This window comes from Syngnathus floridae, unplaced genomic scaffold (genome assembly GCF_059516105.1).
Source record: "Syngnathus floridae isolate MCC-2025c unplaced genomic scaffold, RoL_Sflo_1.0 HiC_scaffold_38, whole genome shotgun sequence".
NCBI lineage: Eukaryota > Metazoa > Chordata > Actinopteri > Syngnathiformes > Syngnathidae > Syngnathus > Syngnathus floridae.
Genome location: NW_028284067.1, coordinates 444,683 through 468,088, shown reverse-complemented (window position 1 = coordinate 468,088; position 23,406 = coordinate 444,683). Strand labels below are relative to the sequence as shown.

Here is a 23,406-nt window from a genome sequence, read left to right as displayed (position 1 = left end):
TGACTTATTCATTGAATAAATGCATTTGGTTCTTCAAAACTGCATCACGCAACATAGCGTGACCGAGACGGCCGTTATCCACCTGCGTGAAGTTATTTGGTGAAATGAATGAGATGTTTAAGACACCATCGTTCTGTCTCTATGTAGATGAAGGTAAATAATCGATTGCTGAAGGTCCAAAGGTGTTGTGATAAACAAATAAACATATTAGTGATTAGTGACATATTTGTGATAAACATATTAGGCAGGATAATCACATATGTTAACGTGACTGCCCACACTGTATTTATTTATGGTTATTTGTTAAATCGAGTACTGTTAGACATGAAATAGGAAGTGTTTAACATAAATGGAAGACGAAAGGGGTACTCACCATTGTAGCTCCTGCTGGTCAATGATACGAGCCTCTTCTTGCAGTGGAAAACATACAGCCAACAAACACCGTGGAACCTAAAGGAATGAAATTAAACATTAACATTTAGCCTCAACCAACATTCACAGATACAACGCAACGCAAACTACACAAACGTAAATCTTTTTAAACACAATGAGTTGTACTTACCGTGTACGCTCTAGACGGTCCACTTGCAAGCGGAAAATAAAGATATTTCTGTTGATAATCGTCGTGTTTGTATCCGGTGTCTCGCTCAAGGCCATTGCGCCCACAGATTTGAATTTTGGCGAGAGTTCAGCCTATTGACGTCATTTCCGCGGTGTAATACCCGCATATCTGAAACGGCAAAGTTAAGAGTAGAGTTAAATAAAGTTTTTAGTCAACGCAATAATTTACAACCGTTGACCAGTCGAAATAATCGTCGAAATTTGGCGTCTGTGGCTGGAAGCAGACGCCGAGTTCGACATTCCTCCCAAACGCCACACTCCCTCGCTTTTCAGGGCTAAAAAAAAACAGTTGTAATTACCTTGTACGCTCTAGACGGTCAAGTTGCAAGCTGAAAACAAAAATATTTGCCTTGTTAGTCATCGTGTTACTAACAGCTGTGTCTTGTTTGCCAGAACTGCCGCTTTCCTACTTCCTGTTGCAAGCCACGCCCACGGATTATAATTTTGCCGTGAGTTCCGCCTATTGACGTCATGTCCGCGTCACATGACTGCGACGTGATAAAATTTGTGCGGTATTGTGTTGTTCTGTGCGGTATTGTGTTATTCTGTGCGGCGTCGTGTTGTTCTGTGCGGCGTCGTGTTGTTCAGTGCGACGTCGTGTTGTTCAGTGCGGCATGGTGTTGTTCAGTGCGGCATGGTGTTGTTCAGTGCGGCATGGTGTTGTTCAGTGCGGCATAATGTTGTTCAGTGCGGCATAATGTTGTTCAGTGCGGCATGGTGTTGTTCAGTGCGGCATGGTGTTGTTCAGTGCGGCATGGTGTTGTTCAGTGCGGCATAGTGTTGTTCAGTGCGCCATAATGTTGTTCAGTGCGGCATGGTGTTGTTCAGTGCGGGATGGTGTTGTTCAGTGCGGGATGGTGTTGTTCAGTGCGGCACGGTGTTGTTCAATGCGGCATGGTGTTGTTCAGTGCGGGATGGTGTTGTTCAGTGCGGCATGGTGTTGTTCAGTGCGGCATAATGTTGTTCAGTGCGGCATGGTGTTGTTCAGTGCGGCATGGTGTTGTTCAGTGCGGCATGGTGTTGTTCAGTGCGGCATGGTGTTGTTCAGTGCGGAATGGTGTTGTTCAGTGCGGCATGGTGTTGTTCAGTCCGGGATGGTGTTGTTCAATGCGGGATCGTGTTGTTCAGTGCGGGGTGGTGTTGTTCAGTGCGGGATGGTGTTGTTCAGTGCGGCATGGTGTTGTTCAATGCGGCATGGTGTTGTTCAGTGCGGGATGGTGTTGTTCATTGCGGCATGGTGTTGTTCAGTGCGGCATGGTGTTGTTCAGTGCGGCATGGTGTTGTTCAGTGCGGCATGGTGTTGTTCAGTGCGGCATAATGTTGTTCAGTGCGGCATGGTGTTGTTCAGTGTGGAAAGGTGTTGTTCAGTGCAGGATGGTGTTGTTCAGTGCAGGATGGTGTTGTTCAGTGCGGCATGGTGTTGTTCAATGCAGGATCGTGTTGTTCAGTGCAGCATAATGTTGTTCAGTGCAGCATGGTGTTGTTCAGTGCGGCATGGTGTTGTTCAATGCGGCATGGTGTTGTTCACTGCGGGATGGTGTTGTTCAATGCGGGATCGTGTTGTTCAGTGCGGCATAATGTTGTTCAGTGCGGCATGGTGTTGTTCAGTGCGGCATGGTGTTGTTCAGTGCGACATAATGTTGTTTAGTGCGGCATAATGTTGTTCAGTGCGGCATAATGTTGTTCAGTGCGGCATGGTGTTGTTCAGTGCGGCATGGTGTTGTTCAGTGCGGCATGGTGTTGTTCAGTGCAGGATGGTGTTGTTCAGTGCGGCATGGTGTTGTTTAATGCGGCATGGTGTTGTTCAGTGCGGGATGGTGTTGTTCAGTGCAGGATGGTGTCGTTCAGTGCGGCATGGTGTTGTTCAGTGCGGAATGGTGTTGTTCAGTGCGGCATGGTGTTGTTCAGTGCGGGATGGTGTTGTTCAGTGCGGCATGGTGTTGTTCAATGCGGCATGGTGTTGTTCAGTGCGGGATGGTGTTGTTCATTGCGGCATGGTGTTGTTCAGTGCGGCATGGTGTTGTTCAGTGCGGCATGGTGTTGTTCAGTGCGGCATAATGTTGTTCAGTGCGCCATAATGTTGTTCAGTGCGGCATGGTGTTGTTCAGTGCGGGATGGTGTTGTTCAGTGCAGGATGGTGTTGTTCAGTGCGGCATGGTGTTGTTCAGTGCGGCATGGTGTTGTTCAGTGCGGCATAATGTTGTTCAGTGCGGCATAATGTTGTTCAGTGCGGGATGGTGTTGTTCATTGCGGCATGGTGTTGTTCAGTGCGGCATGGTGTTGTTCAGTGCGGCATGGTGTTGTTCAGTGCGGGATGGTGTTGTTCAGTGCAGGATGGTGTTGTTCAGTGCGGCATGGTGTTGTTCAGTGCGGCATGGTGTTGTTCATTTCGGCATAATGTTGTTCAGTGCGGCATAATGTTGTTTAGTGCGGCATGGTGTTGTTCAGTGCGGGATGGTGTTGTTCAGTGCGTTATAATGTTGTTCAGTGCGGCATGGTGTTGTTCAGTGCGGCATGGTGTTGTTCAGTGCGGCATGTTGTTGTTCAGTGCGGCATAATGTTGTTCAGTGCGGCATAATGTTGTTCAGTGCGGCATGGTGTTGTTCAGTTCGGGATGGTGTTGTTCAGTGCGGGATGGTGTTGTTCAGTGCGGCATGGTGTTCAATGCGGAATGGTGTTGTTCAGTGCAGGATGGTGTTGTTCAGTGCGGCATGGTGTTGTTCAGTGCGGCATAATGTTGTTCAGTGCGGCATGGTGTTGTTCAGTGCGGCATGGTGTTGTTCAGTGCGGCATGGTGTTGTTCAGTGCGGCATAATGTTGTTCAGTGCGGCATGGTGTTGTTCAGTGCGGCATGGTGTTGTTCAGTGCGGCATAATGTTCAGTGCGGCATAATGTTGTTCAGTGCGGCATGGTGTTGTTCAGTGCGGGATGGTGTTGTTCAGTGCAGGATGGTGTTGTTCAGTGCGGCATGGTGTTCAGTGCGGGATGGTGTCTTTCAGTGCGGCATGGTGTCGTTCAGTGCGGCATGGTGTCTTTCAGTGCGGCATGGTGTCGTTCAGTGAGGCATGGTGTATTTCAGTGCGGCATGGTGTTGTTTAGTGCGGCATGGTGTTGTTCAGTGCGGGATGGTGTTGTTCAGTGTGGCATGGTGTTCAGTGCGGCATGGTGTTGTTCAGTGCGGTATCGTGTTGTTCAGTGCGGTATCGTGTTTCTCAGTGCGGTATCGTGTTGTTCAGTGCAGTATCGTTGTGTTGTTCGTATTGTGTTTAACACTTAGCCTCTAACACTTAGCCTCTAACACTTAGCCTCTAGCATCTAGAAGGTAAATAAATAGGAAGGAAGGACTCACCGGTGACGTCTTCGCCCACGTCCAAGCGTTGTACTTTGTATTTTCATCCTTCTGACAGTGGAAAACATAGCCAACAAACACCGTGGAACCTAAACGAATGAAAGAAAACTATCATTTGGCCACAACCAACATTCACAGATACAACACAATGTGACGTGCGGGGTTGAGGTTAAAGGTTGAGTGAAGGGCCCTCGTTTTAAACTACTTTTTTGAAAAGGATTGGGAACAAGTAAGACGTATTTAATTTATTTAATGGGAAGTAGTAAGAGCTATTGAATTTAATCTATGTATTATATTCTATTGTATTGTATTCTGTTGTATTCTTTTGGATTGTATTCACACTAACCCCACTAAAACTTCAGCCCACAAAAACTCGCCTCTGGCGCCTAGCCTCTGGCACTTAGCCTCTAACACTTAGCCTTTAACACTTAGCCTTTAACACTTAGCCTTTAACACTTAGCCTAGAAGGTGAATAAATAGGGTTAAAGGTTGAGTGAAGGGACCTCGTTTTAAACTACTTTTTTGTAAAGGAGTGGGAACAAGTAAGACGTATTTAATTTATTTAATGGGAAGTAGTAAGACTTATTAAATTTATTTAATCTACTTTTCTTCCCAGGCAAAATTTGATGTGCTGCAATTCCAAATTTCCAAAGTGAATGAAGGAATGAAGTCCTTTAAATTATGATTTTGTATAAATACTAGGCATTAACACAAAATCGACGGCACAAAATGGGCAGACTTTACTTGTTTGAAAAGGACTGGTTACAAGACAGACTTTTTTAATTTATTTAATGGGAAGAAGACTTATTTAGTTTAATTGATCTATTTTTGTTCCCTGGCAAAATTCGATTTGCTGCAATTCCAAATTTCCAAAGTGAATGAAGGAAAGAAGTCGTTTAAATTATGATTTTGTTTAAATACTAGGCATAGACACAAAATCTACGGCACAAAATGGGCAGACTTTACTTGTTTGAAGAGGACTGGTTACAAGACAGACTTTTCTGATTTATTTAATGGGAAGAGGACTTATTTAGTTTATTTAATCTATTTTTGTTCCCTGGCAAAATTGGATTTGCTGAAATTGTATTTTGCCAAATCTCGATTTGAGACCTGATAGGAAGTATTAAACGCTTAGTTAAATCAATACAAGTTGGTAAGAAGAGCGAGTAATGTTGGTTGAACCGATGAATGAAGGTTGAAAGCAATTTAAATTATGACTTTGTATAAATACTAGATATTAACAGAACATCTACTGCGCAAAATGGGCAGAGTTTACTTGTTTGAGAAGGAGTGGCTTATTCAAAACTAAGATTTATGTAATCTGTTTGTTCCCAGGCAAAATTGGATGTGATGCAATTCCAAATTTCACCACATGATGGTGCCCAATTTTGACTTCATAGGACATATTAAACACTTAGCTTGTTATTATGTTCAAGGTAATCAGATTTGTTTATCATTCTAATGGCCTCTTCAAAACTATTCTGGATTACTACTTTGGATCTATTCTACATTACTTGGCAACAACATACTCTGTAACAGATTAGGCAGTATAATCACATATGTTAACTTGAGAGTGCCCACACTCAATCTACTTATCGTGATGTGTTAAATCAATTACTGTTAGACATTATTTGTCTGATAATCTACCAAATCTTTGAATTGAAGAATTTGTGATTTAATTAATAGCTTGTTCGGGGTAATCAGACTTGTATATAATTCTAATGGCCTTCTTTTGAAAACTATTCTGAATTACAACTTTGGATCTTATATTACTTTGCAACAATCTACTCGGTGACAGATTAGGCAGTATAATCACATATGTTAACTTCAGTGCCCACACTGTATTTATTTATGGTTATTTGTTAAATCAAGTACTGTTAGACATGAAATAGGAAGTGTTTAACATAAATGTTATGGCTACTCACCATTGTAGCTCGCTCCTGGTCAATGATACGAGCCTCTTCTTGCAGTGGAAAACTTGCAGCCAACAAACACCGTGGAACCTAAAGGAATGAAATTAAACATTAACATTTCGCCTCGACCAATTTTCACACGTACAACGCAACGCGGCTACACTTCTGCTATTACAAACGTAAATCTCCTTAAACACAATGAGTGTTACTTACCGTGTACGCTCTAGACGGTCCAGTTGCAAGCAGAAAATAAAGATATTTCTGTTGATAATCGTCGCTGCTCAGTGGCTCACGGCCATCGCGCCAACAGATTTGAATTTTGGCGGAGGTTCGGGCAATTACGTCATATCCACGGCACATGACTGCGACGTAATACCCGCTTATCTGAAACGGCAGTTAAAAGTAGAGTTACATCAAGTTTTCTTGGAACCTAAACGAATGAAAGAAAACTATCATTTGGCCACAACCAACATTCACAGATACAACACAACGTGCGGGGTTGGGGTTAAAGATTGAGTGAAGGGCCCTCGTTTTAAACTACTGTTTTGAAAAGGAGTGGGAACAAGTAAGACGTATTTAATTTATTTAATGGGAAGTAGTAAGACTTATTAAATTTATTTAATCTACTTTTCTTCCCAGGCAAAATTTGATGTGCTGCAATTCCAAATTTCCAAAGTGAATGAAGGAATGAAGTCCTTTAAATTATGATTTTGTATAAATACTAGGCATTAACACAAAATCGACGGCACAAAATGGGCAGACTTTACTTGTTTGAAAAGGACTGGTTACAAGACAGACTTTTTTAATTTATTTAATGGGAAGAAGACTTATTTAGTTTAATTGATCTATTTTTGTTCCCTGCCAAAATTCGATTTGCTGCAATTCCAAATTTCCAAAGTGAATGAAGGAAAGAAGTCGTTTAAATTATGATTTTGTTTAAATACTAGGCATAGACACAAAATCTACGGCACAAAATGGGCAGACTTTACTTGTTTGAAGAGGACTGGTTACAAGACAGACTTTTCTGATTTATTTAATGGGAAGAGGACTTATTTAGTTTATTTAATCTATTTTTGTTCCCTGGCAAAATTGGATTTGCTGAAATTGTATTTTGCCAAATCTCGATTTGAGACCTGATAGGAAGTATTAAACGCTTAGTTAAATCAATACAAGTTGGTAAGAAGAGCGAGTAATGTTGGTTGAACCGATGAATGAAGGTTGAAAGCAATTTAAATTATGACTTTGTATAAATACTAGATATTAACAGAACATCTACTGCGCAAAATGGGCAGAGTTTACTTGTTTGAGAAGGAGTGGCTTATTCAAAACTAAGATTTATGTAATCTGTTTGTTCCCAGGCAAAATTGGATGTGATGCAATTCCAAATTTCACCACATGATGGTGCCCAATTTTGACTTCATAGGACATATTAAACACTTAGCTTGTTATTATGTTCAAGGTAATCAGATTTGTTTATCATTCTAATGGCCTCTTCAAAACTATTCTGGATTACTACTTTGGATCTATTCTACATTACTTGGCAACAACATACTCTGTAACAGATTAGGCAGTATAATCACATATGTTAACTTGAGAGTGCCCACACTCAATCTACTTATCGTGATGTGTTAAATCAATTACTGTTAGACATTATTTGTCTGATAATCTACCAAATCTTTGAATTGAAGAATTTGTGATTTAATTAATAGCTTGTTCAGGGTAATCAGACTTGTATATAATTCTAATGGCCTTCTTTTGAAAACTATTCTGAATTACAACTTTGGATCTTATATTACTTTGCAACAATCTACTCGGTGACAGATTAGGCAGTATAATCACATATGTTAACTTCAGTGCCCACACTGTATTTATTTATGGTTATTTGTTAAATCAAGTACTGTTAGACATGAAATAGGAAGTGTTTAACATAAATGTTATGGCTACTCACCATTGTAGCTCGCTCCTGGTCAATGATATGAGCCTCTTCTTGCAGTGGAAAACTTGCAGCCAACAAACACCGTGGAACCTAAAGGAATGAAATTAAACATTAACATTTCGCCCGGACCAACATTCACACGTACAACGCAACGCGGCTACACTTCTGCTATTACAAACGTAAATCTCCTTAAACACAACGAGTGTTACTTACCGTGTACGCTCTAGGCAAAATTGGATGTGATGCAATTCCAAATCTATCTGAAACGGCAGTTAAAAGTAGAGTTACATCAAGTTTTCTTTTTTAATCAACACAATCATTTACAACCGTTGACCAGAAAGAATCGTCGAAATTCGACGTCCCCCACAAACGCCACGCTCACTCGCTTTTCAGGGCAACAAAAGTACTTCTTTTTAAAAACGATGAGTTGTACTTACCGTGTACGCTCTGGACGGTCCAGTTGCAAGCAGAAAATAAAAATATTTCTCTTGTTAGTCGTATGTTACCATCCGCTGTGTCTTTGTCAACATCGCCGCCATTTTCCTACTTCCTGCTGCGAGCCACGCCCACGGATTTAAATTTGGGCGGAAGCTCTTTCCATTGGCGTCGTTTTCGCGTATAGCAAATCCGATTGGTTGGGAAGGGGGCACGGTTATGCAGCCGAGGAGTCCTGTGATCGGTGGGATGTAAAGTAGGCGTCGACGTCACGTCCGCGTCACGTGACCACGACGTGGCAGACGTCAAATAGCAACCGCTGTTTTGTTTAGTAGACTTACAGTTGTTATGCATTGACATAATGGCGCACACACCAAATAGATTTAAATAAATTAAATAATTCTTCTGCCCACTCTCTTTTAAACAAGTTAACTCTCCCCGCGGATTTGAATTCCGGCGAAAGTTACGCCCATCGACGTCACGTATGTCACGTGACCACGACGTGGCAGATGTCATATAGCAACCGCTGTTTTGTTTAGTAGATTTACAGTTGTTATGCATTGGCATAATGGTGTGCACTCAAAATAGATTTAAATAAATTAAATATTTCTTCTGCCTACTCCCTTTTAAACAAGTTAACTCTGCCCACGTCCATTGACGTCTTGTCTGCGTCACGTGACCACGACGTAGCGACGTCATATAGTAACCGCTGTTTTGACCAGTAGACTTAGTTATTATGCGTTGACATAATGGCGCACTGGTTAGCATGGCCACCTCTTAAGCATGATGATGCGGGTTCGACGCCTGATCAATGTTAGCATGGAGTGAGCTGAAGTGCATGGCGCTGAAGATTTGAATCTTTGAAATGCGCTGAGGTCTGACATATCAGGCAGAATGGTTTGCCATCACGTTCAACAAAAAATAGAAACTTTCCCACTCTGATTAAAACGTCCTGTGTTCATCTACGTATTTTTGTTTTGCTGTGCATCTTTTCCCTGCCATTTCGAGAGCCCAATTGACACTCATAGTTTAAAGAAATGTGTTTGCCCATCCTACTTTGTGGAATTTCACCACATGCGCTTTTGACCAAAATACCAAATTGAACTCAAGTGAAGCCAACACGCACAACCCCCCCCCCCCCCCCCCCCCCACACACACACACACAAATGTTGATATGAACATAAAAGAGCCGCATGCGGTTCGGGAGTTGCGGCTTGGCCAAACCTGTACTATACAACTTTATTTGTATAAAATTTTCACAACAGCTGTCACACAAACAAAGCGGGAAAAACCGAAGACGTGCGTGTTCCGCCCACGCTGGATTTATTTGCACCTTTGAAAAGACACCGTATTGCCGCAGATGTGGCAAAGAGTACTTTTGGGCATCTGAGACGGAAGGATGTCCAAAGCATCACGTCACCTGCTCTGGTAGGCATGGTGGTGGGACGTTGAGGTCAACCGCTTTGGGGTTGGCTGACTCTTTGATCGCAGGATGCCACACACTTGAAGACAGAAGCAGAAAAGCAGAGCTAAATGCAAAATGTACTCACCGGTGACTCCAATTTTTTTCCCCCCTGAAGAAACAGCTGGACGGGTGGCCCCGGCTGGCCAGTGGGACTCTTGTTATTCTGACCCTTTTTAGTGCGCGTTTGGGGCAACAACCGTTTTTTGTGGCGCTCTCTTCTGGTTCAAAAGTGCCCTGCATGTGAATTTGCTTTTCCTGCCTTCTGATTGGATGAGCGCCGGTGTGACGCGGTGCCTCTGTCACCGTGGCGGGGGGTATACGTTGGCATCGGAGCGTCTGCCAACGTCTGAGACCGGCTGGCAGTGTATCGGAGGTGTCGAGTGCGGTGCCGCTGGAGCTCACTCACCAGCTGGTGTTAGGGCCACAGAATGAAGGCCAAGGAGAAGAATAGAAAGAGAAACAGAAACTTCTCCTCCAATTGTTTGATTTGTCTCTTCTGAGCTTCGATGAATTCTTTCAGCTCTTTGTTCCTCTAGGACGGACAAATGGAAAGTGGCATTCAAAAGCCAGTAAGCGTGCAAGTAAGTGCCGGGCTGGCTTTGGGCCCTTACCTGTTGCGCGCTGTGCAGCAGATCCATTCTCTCTTGGAGGATGCAAGCGTCGCGCTCCCTCAACTCGCACATCAGGGCTCGCTTCCATTGGTCCACGGCGCTCCTAAGCTCTTCTCTCTGATCCGCCGTCAGCACGTCATTCACGCCAGCGTGGCTGGCTTTTTCGCCGTCCGTGGCGGGGCAGTCCCGCTGCGGTAGCGCCTCGTACAACATGGCCTCCAGCTCCAGGATCCTCTGGGCCGCAATCCTCGTCCATCAGTGGTCCGGCGGGAGATTTGAGGGCGGCTTACCTTATGAGCCTGGTCCATGGAACACTTCCTGAAGTCCAACTCTTCATCCAGGTAGCCCTTCTGCTTGCAGAACATATCCTAGCACAGCTCAAGGTCAGAATTGTTGGGGCACATTGCCGGAGTTCCCCTTGGCTGATGTCGCGTGTCTGTCTACCTTCTCACTTTCAATGTCCAACATCTTCTGTTGAAGTGCTGACTTGGTCACTTTGATGTATTCTAACCACTGAGGAAAGGCTGCTGTCACATAAGCAGAATGCGAGAGCGTGCGTGGACGTGCGCGTTACCTTCTCGGCTAGGGTGAGAAGGGTCCTGGCGTGAATCACGACCACCTGCTCCTCGTTGGTGAGATTCTGCAAGAGCCCAAAGGCACAGCGTCAACAAGCTTCTTTCAGCGCAAAGCCTTCCAAAAGTCACATTTGAGCCGCCGAGTCTCGTGGAGTGCGAACATAAGGAGTTCGACATACACTTACGGCGTTATAGCCCAGGATGTCCAGCTTCTTCATCAGATCACTGATGACGATGTCCGGGGGAAAGGCGCAAGGAGCAATGTAAGGTGTTCTGGGACCTCGGGTTAAGGTTAGGGTTGCGAGGGACGCCTTACGTACGCTCACGCCCTCGGCCTCGCAGTAGATCTGCAAAGGGCTGAGGCCGTCTGGGAAACGGACTTGCAGAAACTTCAAGACGGGGGAGCGCCACTCCCTCTCCTGAAAGGCAGAGGCATGCATCCGTCCGTCCGTCCGTCACATCTCTGGCCTCAACACGCTTGTGCGAGTCTTCCCACCTCCAGCTCCAGGATGCGGAACTCAAGCAGTTCGTTTTGGTCTCGGATATCCTGGATGTGCTCTTTCAGACGCGCTTCTTCCGCCTCCATCCGCCTGACCTGAAAAGACAGTCAGACCTCATCTGCGGGGCTTCCCGACAGGTGTGACGCCAAGCGACTCCGCCCAGCGCCTTTCTTTCCGTCACCTTTTCGGCCAACTGCTGATTGCTCTGACGCAGCAGCTGCTTCTCCTCCACCCACTTGACATTCTAGAAGAGACAAACGCGTGGACAGCTTTGGAATGTTGTGTCATTTTCATCCACAAATTCTTTGGTTGACTGGAAAATGACATTTGCTTTTCTCCGCATTTTCCCAGCCACGTTCGGGGGGGGGGGGGGGGGGCGGGGGGGGTTGGTCCAGTAATGCCAGACGGATGAGTGACTGAAGAATGTAGCTATTTTGTCTGAGAAAAAGGTGTGCTCATTGATGAGCTTACCTGTCCTTGTTGCTTCAGCGCTGACTCCAGATCTGCTACTCTGCTTTGATAGTGACCCATTTCTACCATCAGCTTTTCTCTGGTCTGAAAGGAGGAGGAGGGAGGCTCCTCCTCCTCCTTTCAGACCAGAGAACACCCGAGGCTGGGTGAGAACGGGGAGGCTGCGACCCGGCCGGGGGTTGCGGGAAGGGGCGCCACCTTGATCTCCTTCTCGGCGTCGTAGTCCCCTTTCGCTGGTCTGGGCTAGCAGAGCGTAGGCTCGTTGCAGCGCTTGATATTCTTGCGTCAGCTGGCGGTAGCGAAGCTCCGCCTCTTCATGCACACACCAATGCAACACAGCACTAGTACCAGAATCAGTCAGACCGGCGACAAAGCACCCGCGACGCAAAGACGAGTCCGATTCCAGGCTGAAGAGGAATGTTTGGTGCCAATACGCTGGCAGAAATGGCGGGCTACCTCTTCGGGTTCCGTGTCGGGGGTTCTGTCGGTGTGAAAAGACAAGGACGATCCGTCCGAGTCCACCAACACGTCTTCGTCGTAGCCGTAAAATGTTTCGATGACCTGCGGGCGCGGAAGCGAACATCTCTCTGAACAAACTGAAGCGACACCTCACGATGAATCGACGAGAGGAACGATAGCGAGAAAAAGGCCATTTCATCTTGCGCAACACCAAGCAGCCGCAAACAAACAGACTCACCTTGCAGGACCTCACGCTTTGTTCCTCCTCAGAGATTCTCGACGTCGGTATCGTAGCAGCAAATCTCTCTCCTGTCGACACAAATAATCCGCCTTTGAGATTCTTTGGATGCAAAGGGAACGAACGGCTCCGGCGCAGAAACAAACGCGACTCACAATGACATTTCTGACATGAGCTCCTGTCTCCAGAGCCTGAAAAACACGTCACCGGCGATGATTGGAGGGACGCTCGTCTTTTCCAAAAGTGACAACTACAGGGTGTGTCAGGGTTTTCCAGATTATCTTTATCGTATCATTGTGTTGCTTTGACTTTGACTGCGACCTGTAATAAATAATATTATTTATCCCTTATTTATCCCTATCGCTTATCCCTTCCTACACAAAGTCGTAAAACACCCCTTGCTATGTTTTGACTAGAGGTCAAGGGCTTCCTCTATTCAATCCACTCTTACACCCACCCTGTTTCTCTTAATTAAAATGCTCGTGCAGGAGCCGAGAGTCAGACTTCATTCGTACAACGGATGGACTCTCCACCTGCAGGTGTCCAAAAGAACTTACTTGTCTCCCGTGTGGTTCTTGCAAAATAAGTTGGAGCGAGCGCAACTCTAACAGGGTGCATTTTGCCACTAGCTGCCTACGGACAATGACGTCGCGCTCGCGGCTCATGGTTGACGGGCTGAGCAGCCGGGCAAGTCCGTCGTTTTCAGCGCACAGCGAGTGGCAAAGGCGCTGACAAAACGGGAGCTTTGAGCTGCTGAAAACGGCAAAACAAGTCTAAAGCGTGTTCAAACGCGTGCGCACAATGCTCCTGCTTGAAAGGTCGGAATTTAAGGGGCCAATTTTTTGGATGGCGGCCGCCGGCCAAGCTTTGGACGGAAAAGGTTTCCTGGCGACAGCGAGCGAGCGCGGCGCTGCCGTACGTGCACCGAGTCGCCTGCCTGAAGACCTTGGACAAGTCGTCGATGATGTGCCGCTGCTCCACAACTTGAAGGAACTCCATTTCACCGTCCTGCTGGCCGCAACCGCGGTCCAGGTCATTGAGCGAACTAGGCCTTCTCTGTGGAACACAAATGCAGTGGACTCTGTTGGCACGCCGCCGTTGTCCGCGTCGACTTACCAAGCTTGCCATCTCCTCGTTCTCCTGGGTGACAAAGCGCACTTTGTTTTCAAGGCGACACAGCACCAGCGAGAGTTCTTCATTCTTCCTGCTCAGGCGTTTGTTTTTGTACAGGAGTGGCAGAAACTGGCTTTCTGTTTCTCTCAGTCGCTTTAGCTGCAAGCATGAAGTGCGGGATGTGAAAGACGCACAACACGCGGGCCAGAACGTATCCATTCCTTTTGCATCGGTTTGAACGGAATCGTGGCTTTGGCTCCCAATAAAAGACATCTACCAGGCAACCGACTCGCCGCGCCGCTCAACTAATAAGCAAGCGCAATGGGTGCCTCGCTGGATGGCGCGCATCAAACGTAGCGCAAACCTTCAAGCGTGCCGTCAATAAATTACCAGTTCATTGCGCTCTTCAGAAAGCAGGGCGTTTCGATCCTCCAGTTTCCTGATGACTGCGCTGAGCTCAGCGATTTTCAGATGAAACCGTCGCGTGTCCCGATCCTCCTGAGACTGAAAACGCCCCGCAACACACACACACAAGCACTCGTTCAAAGTTCAAAACTGTTTTTGTGCTACCTTCCTCCAGCAACGAACTAAGTCATGCGTACTGCAAGTGTGTGATGAGGTGGCTTACGCAATGAAGAGGATTGCTAGTAGCGGCGTTGACCCCACTTCCAGGGTAGTTTAGGCCCGCCCTTTGGGAATCCCTCAGGGCAGCGATCTGCTGCTCGGCAGCCTGAGTCTGCAGCTGAAGGCGGTGGACGTGGCCGGCCCCAGGGCTTCATCCAAAACACTAACCGCTCTGTCTTTCAGCTTGATCTCATCCGTCTGGATGTACAAACGGGGAGCGCTCAGGCAGGCGGGCAAACTCATTTGCCAGAATTGTGACAAAAACAAAGAGAGCAACCGGCCAATTTTTTTCTTGAATCGACTAGAACACCTTTGCTGTGACAAAAGCGAAGCGAGCAACCGGACATTTTCTTCTTGTGAAATAGAATAGAATAGAATGCCTTAGGTGTCATTGCACTGCAGGTATACAACGAAATTGGGAACATAGCCACGCACCGCGCATCTGATCAGTCCTACCAGTCGGCGGATCTCCCTCTCGCAGTCTCTCTTGGTTCGGCTCAGCTCCTCCCGATGCTGGTGATGAGCCGATCGGAGCTCGGCCGCTCGGGACTGCCAGGCCTGCTGGGCCGCTGCCAGGGCTTCTTCCGCGCTCCTGGTGGAGGCGACACCGCTCGGTCTCCCGACACCGCCGCGTCTCCTCCACCTCCGCCAGCAAAGCGCCCCCCCTCCTCACCTGAGCAGACATTGCGCCACACCGGGCCGTTGAGACCGCAACGGAGCGCCGCGACGCTTACTGGGGACAAGCTACACAATACGGTAGCGGCCGCATCGAAGCCCGACGTGGCGTGCGGATAGTCAGACACGGATAGAGCGGATCACCTTGTCCATGGAGCCGTCCCTCAGGCTGAGGACCAAGGCATTCAGTCGCTGGATCTCTCCATCTTTGATTTTGATCACTCTCATCAGCTCCATTTCATGCTGCCGCAGTAATGTCTCCCTGGTAATGGCTAACTCTTTCTGCTTCTCCTCATGGAGTTTGCTTTTGAGTTCCGTCATGGCGGCGGTGGCACGGTGGTGCTCCGCCCGCAGGTCCTGACTTCTCTCTCTCTCCAGACAGCTGACCTGACATGACTTAGACTTAGACAAACTTTATTGTCATCTTGTCTGCACATGGTGCATACAAAACGAAATTCCGTTGCATACGTCTTACAACAAAGTAGTGATATTGCAGTTGAATAGAAGTAACATATCCTATGAAAATATATATATATACATATATACTATATATATATATATATATATATATATATATATATATATATATTAAAAATAAGTATAAAGTGCAGCAGTGATAATTATGCAATAGTGCAAGTAGGCAAAACAGTATTCAAGAGTGTGCAGAGGAATGCTAAACCATGTATTAAACTTCTATTTAAAGGGTTTATACAAGTTCAGTAAAGTTGGTAGTGCGAGATAGTGCAAGATAGAGGTCCGTAGTGTCATAAAGTACAGTTCTGTGAATGTGTGATGCAGAGTTCAGTTTAGAGCTCAACAGTTCTAGTGTTCAACAGTCTGATGACAGCAGGGAAAAAGCTGTTGCAGAACCTGGTGGACCTGCAGCGGATGCTGCAAACCTCTTCCCAGAGGGCAGCAGGGAGAACAGTCCATGGTGGGGGTGTGATGGGTCATTGATGATGTTACGGGCACGGGACATGCAGCGCTGAGATGAAATGTCCTGAATGGAGGGAAGAGGAGCCCCTATGATCCTCTCTGCTGTCCTCACCACTCTCCTCACGTTCTTCCAATCGGAGGCGGTGCAGCCTCCACACCACACAGAGAGACAGCTTGTCAGAATGCTCTCTATGGTGCTCCTGTAGAACGTCCTCATGATGGGTGGGGGCAGGTGGGCTCTCCTCATCCTCCGCAGGAAGTACAAGCGCTTCTGTGCCCTCTTGACCAGTGCCGTAGTGTTCATAGTCCAGGTGAGGTCTTCTGTGATGTGGACCCCCAGGAATTTGGTGGTGCTGACCACCTCCACAGCTGAGCTGTTGATGATCAGTGGAGCGTGGTGAGGCTGTTTTTTCCTGAAGTCGACGATGATCTCCTTCATCTTCTCCTCATTCAGGATCAGGCTGTTTTCTCTGCACCAGCCCACCAGCTGCTCCACCTCCTCTCTGTAGTCCAGGTCGTTGTTGTCTCTGATGAGCCCCACCACCGTTGTGTCGTCTGCTGACTTCACGATGTGATTGGTGGTGAACCTGAGGACGCAGTCGTGTGTCATCAGGGTGCACAGCAGGGGGCTCAGGACGCAGCCCTGAAGGGAGCCTGTGCTGAGGGTGATGACATCAGAGGTGTTCTGTCCGACCCGGACTGACTGAGGTCTGTTGGTGAGGAAGTCTAGCAGCCAGTTGCGAAGGGGGGTGTTGAAGCCCAGGTGTTCCAATTTTCCTACCAGATGCTGTGGGATGATGGTGTTAAACGCTGAGCTGAAGTCCAGGAACAGCCTCCGCACATGGGTGTTCTTCTCCTCCAGGTGAGCCAGGCTCAGGTGAAGAACGGAGGAGATGGCGTCCTGAGTGGAGCGGTTTTGCCGGTCGGCAAACTGGAACGGGTCAAATAATAGGGGGAGTCTGGAAACGATGTGACCTTTAAGCAGCCTTTCGAAGCACTTCATCATAACCGGAGTCAGTGCAACAGGCCGGTAATCATTAAATGAGGTGATTTGAGGTTTCTTCGGCACCGGAATGATGGAGGCAGTCTTAAAGCACGCCGGCACTGTGGCTTGGCCCAGCGAGGTGTTAAAAATGTCTGTGATGACCCCAGCCAGATGACTTGCACATTCCCTGAACACACGCCCAGGAATGTTGTCGGGGCCAGGGGCCTTACAGGGGTTGACTCTCCTCAGGGTCTTCAACACATCGGCGGAGTCAAGGCAGAGTACCTCCTCTTCCTGATGGGGGACAGTTTTAACTGCTGGAGTGCCGTTTAGTGCCTCGAACCTCCCAAAGAAGTTATTTAGACCATTTAGAAAGTCAGCATCAACTACACCCACCGGGGGGGGGGAGGGTGAGTTGTAGTCTGTAATCGCCCGTATGCCTTGCCACATACTCCTGATGTTTTTGACGTCGTGGAAACGATCCTGAAATTTTCGACTGCGGTCTCGCTTCGCTATCCTGATGGCACGGTTCAAGTTGGCTCTCGCTGTCCTCAGTGTCTCCTTGTCGCCAGACTTGAAGGCAGAGTTCCGCGCTCGTAGCGTTTGACGTACCTCCTCAGTCATCCAGGGTCGTTGGTTGCCCCGGGTGATGATATTCTTAGTGGTGCTGACGTCCTCGGTGCATTTGTTGATGTAGGCTGACACAGTCATGGCACACGCATGTCTAATCTACATCGGGAAAACTGGGAGGGAGGGAGGCAGGCAGGGAGGCAGGCAGGGAGGCAGGCAGGGAGGCAGGCAGTGTCTGTCTGTTGAGGTTTTCACCTTGTTCTTCTCCTGCTGAAGTTCTAACTGGACGTCCATCAGTTTGGTTCTCAGCTCGTCATTGGCGGCCTGAAGGGCGTCCGTTCGCTCCGCCTTGGCCCGCCCTGCCGGAGCTCGTTTGGACATCTCTTACTCGAGTCTCGCCCGGTCGTCAGTCAGAGATCACAACATTTGTACCTGGAGAGCACAAACGCAGCGCTGTTTTCCACTGGCTTCGAACTCAACTTCAATCGGTACCGTAACTTACAACATCATAAACATAGAACTAGCTTGACTTATTCATTGAATAAATGCATTTGGTTCTTCAAAACTGCATCACGCAACATAGCGTGACCGAGACGGCCGTTATCCACCTGCGTGAAGTTATTTGGTGAAATGAATGAGATGTTTAAGACACCATCGTTCTGTCTCTATGTAGATGAAGGTAAATAATCGATTGCTGAAGGTCCAAAGGTGTTGTGATAAACAAATAAACATATTAGTGATTAGTGACATATTTGTGATAAACATATTAGGCAGGATAATCACATATGTTAACGTGACTGCCCACACTGTATTTATTTATGGTTATTTGTTAAATCGAGTACTGTTAGACATGAAATAGGAAGTGTTTAACATAAATGGAAGACGAAAGGGGTACTCACCATTGTAGCTCCTGCTGGTCAATGATACGAGCCTCTTCTTGCAGTGGAAAACATACAGCCAACAAACACCGTGGAACCTAAAGGAATGAAATTAAACATTAACATTTAGCCTCAACCAACATTCACAGATACAACGCAACGCAAACTACACAAACGTAAATCTTTTTAAACACAATGAGTTGTACTTACCGTGTACGCTCTAGACGGTCCACTTGCAAGCGGAAAATAAAGATATTTCTGTTGATAATCGTCGTGTTTGTATCCGGTGTCTCGCTCAAGGCCATTGCGCCCACAGATTTGAATTTTGGCGAGAGTTCAGCCTATTGACGTCATTTCCGCGGTGTAATACCCGCATATCTGAAACGGCAAAGTTAAGAGTAGAGTTAAATAAAGTTTTTAGTCAACGCAATAATTTACAACCGTTGACCAGTCGAAATAATCGTCGAAATTTGGCGTCTGTGGCTGGAAGCAGACGCCGAGTTCGACATTCCTCCCAAACGCCACACTCCCTCGCTTTTCAGGGCTAAAAAAAAACAGTTGTAATTACCTTGTACGCTCTAGACGGTCAAGTTGCAAGCTGAAAACAAAAATATTTGCCTTGTTAGTCATCGTGTTACTAACAGCTGTGTCTTGTTTGCCAGAACTGCCGCTTTCCTACTTCCTGTTGCAAGCCACGCCCACGGATTATAATTTTGCCGTGAGTTCCGCCTATTGACGTCATGTCCGCGTCACATGACTGCGACGTGATAAAATTTGTGCGGTATTGTGTTGTTCTGTGCGGTATTGTGTTATTCTGTGCGGCGTCGTGTTGTTCTGTGCGGCGTCGTGTTGTTCAGTGCGACGTCGTGTTGTTCAGTGCGGCATGGTGTTGTTCAGTGCGGCATGGTGTTGTTCAGTGCGGCATGGTGTTGTTCAGTGCGGCATAATGTTGTTCAGTGCGGCATAATGTTGTTCAGTGCGGCATGGTGTTGTTCAGTGCGGCATGGTGTTGTTCAGTGCGGCATGGTGTTGTTCAGTGCGGCATAGTGTTGTTCAGTGCGCCATAATGTTGTTCAGTGCGGCATGGTGTTGTTCAGTGCGGGATGGTGTTGTTCAGTGCGGGATGGTGTTGTTCAGTGCGGCACGGTGTTGTTCAATGCGGCATGGTGTTGTTCAGTGCGGGATGGTGTTGTTCAGTGCGGCATGGTGTTGTTCAGTGCGGCATAATGTTGTTCAGTGCGGCATGGTGTTGTTCAGTGCGGCATGGTGTTGTTCAGTGCGGCATGGTGTTGTTCAGTGCGGCATGGTGTTGTTCAGTGCGGAATGGTGTTGTTCAGTGCGGCATGGTGTTGTTCAGTCCGGGATGGTGTTGTTCAATGCGGGATCGTGTTGTTCAGTGCGGGGTGGTGTTGTTCAGTGCGGGATGGTGTTGTTCAGTGCGGCATGGTGTTGTTCAATGCGGCATGGTGTTGTTCAGTGCGGGATGGTGTTGTTCATTGCGGCATGGTGTTGTTCAGTGCGGCATGGTGTTGTTCAGTGCGGCATGGTGTTGTTCAGTGCGGCATGGTGTTGTTCAGTGCGGCATAATGTTGTTCAGTGCGGCATGGTGTTGTTCAGTGTGGAAAGGTGTTGTTCAGTGCAGGATGGTGTTGTTCAGTGCGGCATGGTGTTGTTCAATGCAGGATCGTGTTGTTCAGTGCAGCATAATGTTGTTCAGTGCAGCATGGTGTTGTTCAGTGCGGCATGGTGTTGTTCAATGCGGCATGGTGTTGTTCACTGCGGGATGGTGTTGTTCAATGCGGGATCGTGTTGTTCAGTGCGGCATAATGTTGTTCAGTGCAGCATGGTGTTGTTCAGTGCGGCATGGTGTTGTTCAGTGCGACATAATGTTGTTTAGTGCGGCATAATGTTGTTCAGTGCGGCATAATGTTGTTCAGTGCGGCATGGTGTTGTTCAGTGCGGCATGGTGTTGTTCAGTGCGGCATGGTGTTGTTCAGTGCAGGATGGTGTTGTTCAGTGCGGCATGGTGTTGTTCAATGCGGCATGGTGTTGTTCAGTGCGGGATGGTGTTGTTCAGTGCAGGATGGTGTTGTTCAGTGCGGCATGGTGTTGTTCAGTGCGGAATGGTGTTGTTCAGTGCGGCATGGTGTTGTTCAGTGCGGCATGGTGTTGTTCAGTGCAGGATGGTGTTGTTCAATGCGGGATCGTGTTGTTCAGTGCGGCATGGTGTTGTTCAGTGCGGCATGGTGTTGTTCAGTGCGCCATAATGTTGTTCAGTGCGGCATGGTGTTGTTCAGTGCGGCATGGTGTTGTTCAGTGCGGCATGGTGTTGTTCAGTGCGGCATGGTGTTGTTCAGTGCGGCATATTGTTGTCCAGTGCGCCATAATGTTGTTCAGTGCGGCATGGTGTTGTTTAGTGCGGGATGGTGTTGTTCAGTGCAGGATGGTGTTGTTCAGTGCGGCATGGTGTTGTTCAATGCGGCATGGTGTTGTTCAGTGCGGGATGGTGTTGTTCAGTGCGGCATGGTGTTGTTCAGTGCGGCATAATGTTGTTCAGTGCGGCATGGTGTTGTTCAGTGCGGCATGGTGTTGTTCAGTGCAGCATGGTGTTGTTCAGTGCGGCATGGTGTTGTTCAGTGCGGAATGGTGTTGTTCAGTGCGGCATGGTGTTGTTCAGTGCGGGATGGTGTTGTTCAATGCGGGATCGTGTTGTTCAGTGCGGGGTGGTGTTGTTCAGTGCAGGATGGTGTTGTTCAGTGCAGGATGGTGTTGTTCAGTGCGGCATGGTGTTGTTCAATGCAGGATCGTGTTGTTCAGTGCAGCATAATGTTGTTCAGTGCAGCATGGTGTTGTTCAGTGCGGCATGGTGTTGTTCAATGCGGCATGGTGTTGTTCAGTGCGGGATGGTGTTGTTCAGTGCGGCATGGTGTTTTTCAGTGCGGCATAATGTTGTTCAGTGCGGCATGGTGTTGTTCAGTGCGGCATGGTGTTGTTCAGTGCAGGATGGTGTTGTTCAGTGCGGCATGGTGTTGTTCAATGCAGGATCGTGTAGTTCAGTGCAGCATAATGTTGTTCAGTGCAGCATGGTGTTGTTCAGTGCGGCATGGTGTTGTTCAATGCGGCATGGTGTTGTTCACTGCGGGATGGTGTTGTTCAATGCGGGATCGTGTTGTTCAGTGCGGCATAATGTTGTTCAGTGCAGCATGGTGTTGTTCAGTGCGGCATGGTGTTGTTCAGTGCGACATAATGTTGTTCAGTGCGGCATAATGTTGTTCAGTGCGGCATAATGTTGTTCAGTGCGGCATGGTGTTGTTCAGTGCGGCATGGTGTTGTTCAGTGCGGCATGGTGTTGTTCAGTGCAGGATGGTGTTGTTCAGTGCGGCATGGTGTTGTTTAATGCGGCATGGTGTTGTTCAGTGCGGGATGGTGTCGTTCAGTGCAGGATGGTGTCGTTCAGTGCGGCATGGTGTTGTTCAGTGCGGAATGGTGTTGTTCAGTGCGGCATGGTGTTGTTCAGTGCGGCATGGTGTTGTTCAGTGCAGGATGGTGTTGTTCAATGCGGGATCGTGTTGTTCAGTGCGGCATGGTGTTGTTCAGTGCGGCATGGTGTTGTTCAGTGCGGCATGGTGTTGTTCAGTGCGGCATGGTGTTGTTCAGTGCGGCATGGTGTTGTTCAGTGCGGCATGGTGTTGTTCAGTGCGGCATGGTGTTGTTCAGTGCGGCATAATGTTGTCCAGTGCGGCATGGTGTTGTTTAGTGCGGCATGGTGTTGTTCAGTGCGGGATGGTGTTGTTCAGTGCAGGATGGTGTTGTTCAGTGCGGCATGGTGTTGTTCAATGCGGCATGGTGTTGTTCAGTGCGGGATGGTGTTGTTCAGTGCGGCATGGTGTTGTTCAGTGCGGCATGGTGTTGTTCAGTGCGGCATGGTGTTGTTCAGTGCGGCATGGTGTTGTTCAGTGCGGCATGGTGTTGTTCAGTGCGGCATGGTGTTGTTCAGTGCGGAATGGTGTTGTTCAGTGCGGCATGGTGTTGTTCAGTGCGGGATGGTGTTCAATGCGGGATCGTGTTGTTCAGTGCGGGGTGGTGTTGTTCAGTGCAGGATGGTGTTGTTCAGTGCAGGATGGTGTTGTTCAGTGCGGCATGGTGTTGTTCAATGCAGGATCGTGTTGTTCAGTGCAGCATAATGTTGTTCAGTGCGGCATGGTGTTGTTCAGTGCGGCATGGTGTTGTTCAATGCGGCATGGTGTTGTTCAGTGCGGGATGGTGTTGTTCAGTGCGGCATGGTGTTTTTCAGTGCGGCATAATGTTGTTCAGTGCGGCATGGTGTTGTTCAGTGCGGCATGGTGTTGTTCAGTGCGACATAATGTTGTTCAGTGCGGCATAATGTTGTTCAGTGCGGCATGGTGTTGTTCAGTGCGGCATGGTGTTGTTCAGTGCGGCATGGTGTTGTTCAGTGCGGCATGGTGTTGTTCAGTGCAGGATGGTGTTGTTCAGTGCAGGATGGTGTTGTTCAATGCGGCATGGTGTTGTTCAGTGCGGGATGGTGTTGTTCAGTGCAGGATGGTGTTGTGCAGTGCGGCATGGTGTTGTTCAGTGCGGAATGGTGTTGTTCAGTGCGGCATGGTGTTGTTCAGTGCGGCATGGTGTTGTTCAGTGCAGGATGGTGTTGTTCAATGCGGGATGGTGTTGTTCAGTGCGGGATGGTGTTGTTCAGTGCAGGATGGTGTTGTTCAGTGCGGCATGGTGTTGTTCAATGCGGCATGGTGTTGTTCAGTGCAGGATGGTGTTGTTCAGTGCGGCATGGTGTTGTTCAATGCGGCATGGTGTTGTTCGGTGCGGCATGGTGTTGTTCAGTGCGGCATGGTGTTGTTCAGTGCGGCATGGTGTTGTTCAGTGCAGCGTAATGTTGTTCAGTGCGGCATGGTGTTGTTCAGTGCGGAATGGTGTTGTTCAGTGCGGCATGGTGTTGTTCAGTGCAGGATGGTGTTGTTCAGTGCGGCATGGTGTTGCTCAGTGCGGCATGGTGTTGTTCAGTGCGGGATGGTGTTGTTC

General features: G+C 47.8%; 1 protein-coding gene and 1 long non-coding RNA gene across 2 annotated transcripts; both read right to left on the bottom strand.

The window, feature by feature from the left end:
* Positions 1-1,101: 1,101 nt before the first annotated feature.
* Positions 1,102-11,185, bottom strand: LOC148378572 (janus kinase and microtubule-interacting protein 3-like). The gene is made up of 5 exons (XM_088367859.1): positions 11,091-11,185; positions 10,905-10,970; positions 10,775-10,843; positions 10,614-10,698; positions 1,102-1,109 (listed from the first exon to the last, which is right to left on the bottom strand). Exons 1-5 carry the CDS (start codon positions 11,121-11,123, stop codon positions 1,102-1,104), a joined length of 261 nt encoding a protein of 86 aa, XP_088223985.1. The 5' UTR covers positions 11,124-11,185.
* Positions 11,186-12,064: 879 nt separating this feature from the next.
* LOC148378571 (uncharacterized) lies at positions 12,065-12,633 on the bottom strand. Its single transcript, XR_015855784.1, has 3 exons — positions 12,574-12,633; positions 12,333-12,437; positions 12,065-12,188 (listed from the first exon to the last, which is right to left on the bottom strand). It is a non-coding gene; the product is annotated as an uncharacterized LOC148378571 (long non-coding RNA).
* Positions 12,634-23,406: the final 10,773 nt, after the last annotated feature.

What these genes read in the sequence shown, in the direction of transcription:
- LOC148378572 (XM_088367859.1), bottom strand. Translation starts at nt 11,123, where the DNA reads ATGAAGAAGCTGGACATCCTGGGCTATAACGCC. An exon ending in ACATCCTGGGCTATAACGCC is followed by an intron (nt 10,971 to 11,090) that starts GTAAGTGTATGT and finishes GGGCTCTTGCAG; the next exon opens with AATCTCACCAACGAGGAGCA. An exon ending in TGGACATTGAAAGTGAGAAG is followed by an intron (nt 10,699 to 10,774) that starts GTAGACAGACAC and finishes GAGCTGTGCTAG; the next exon opens with GATATGTTCTGCAAGCAGAA.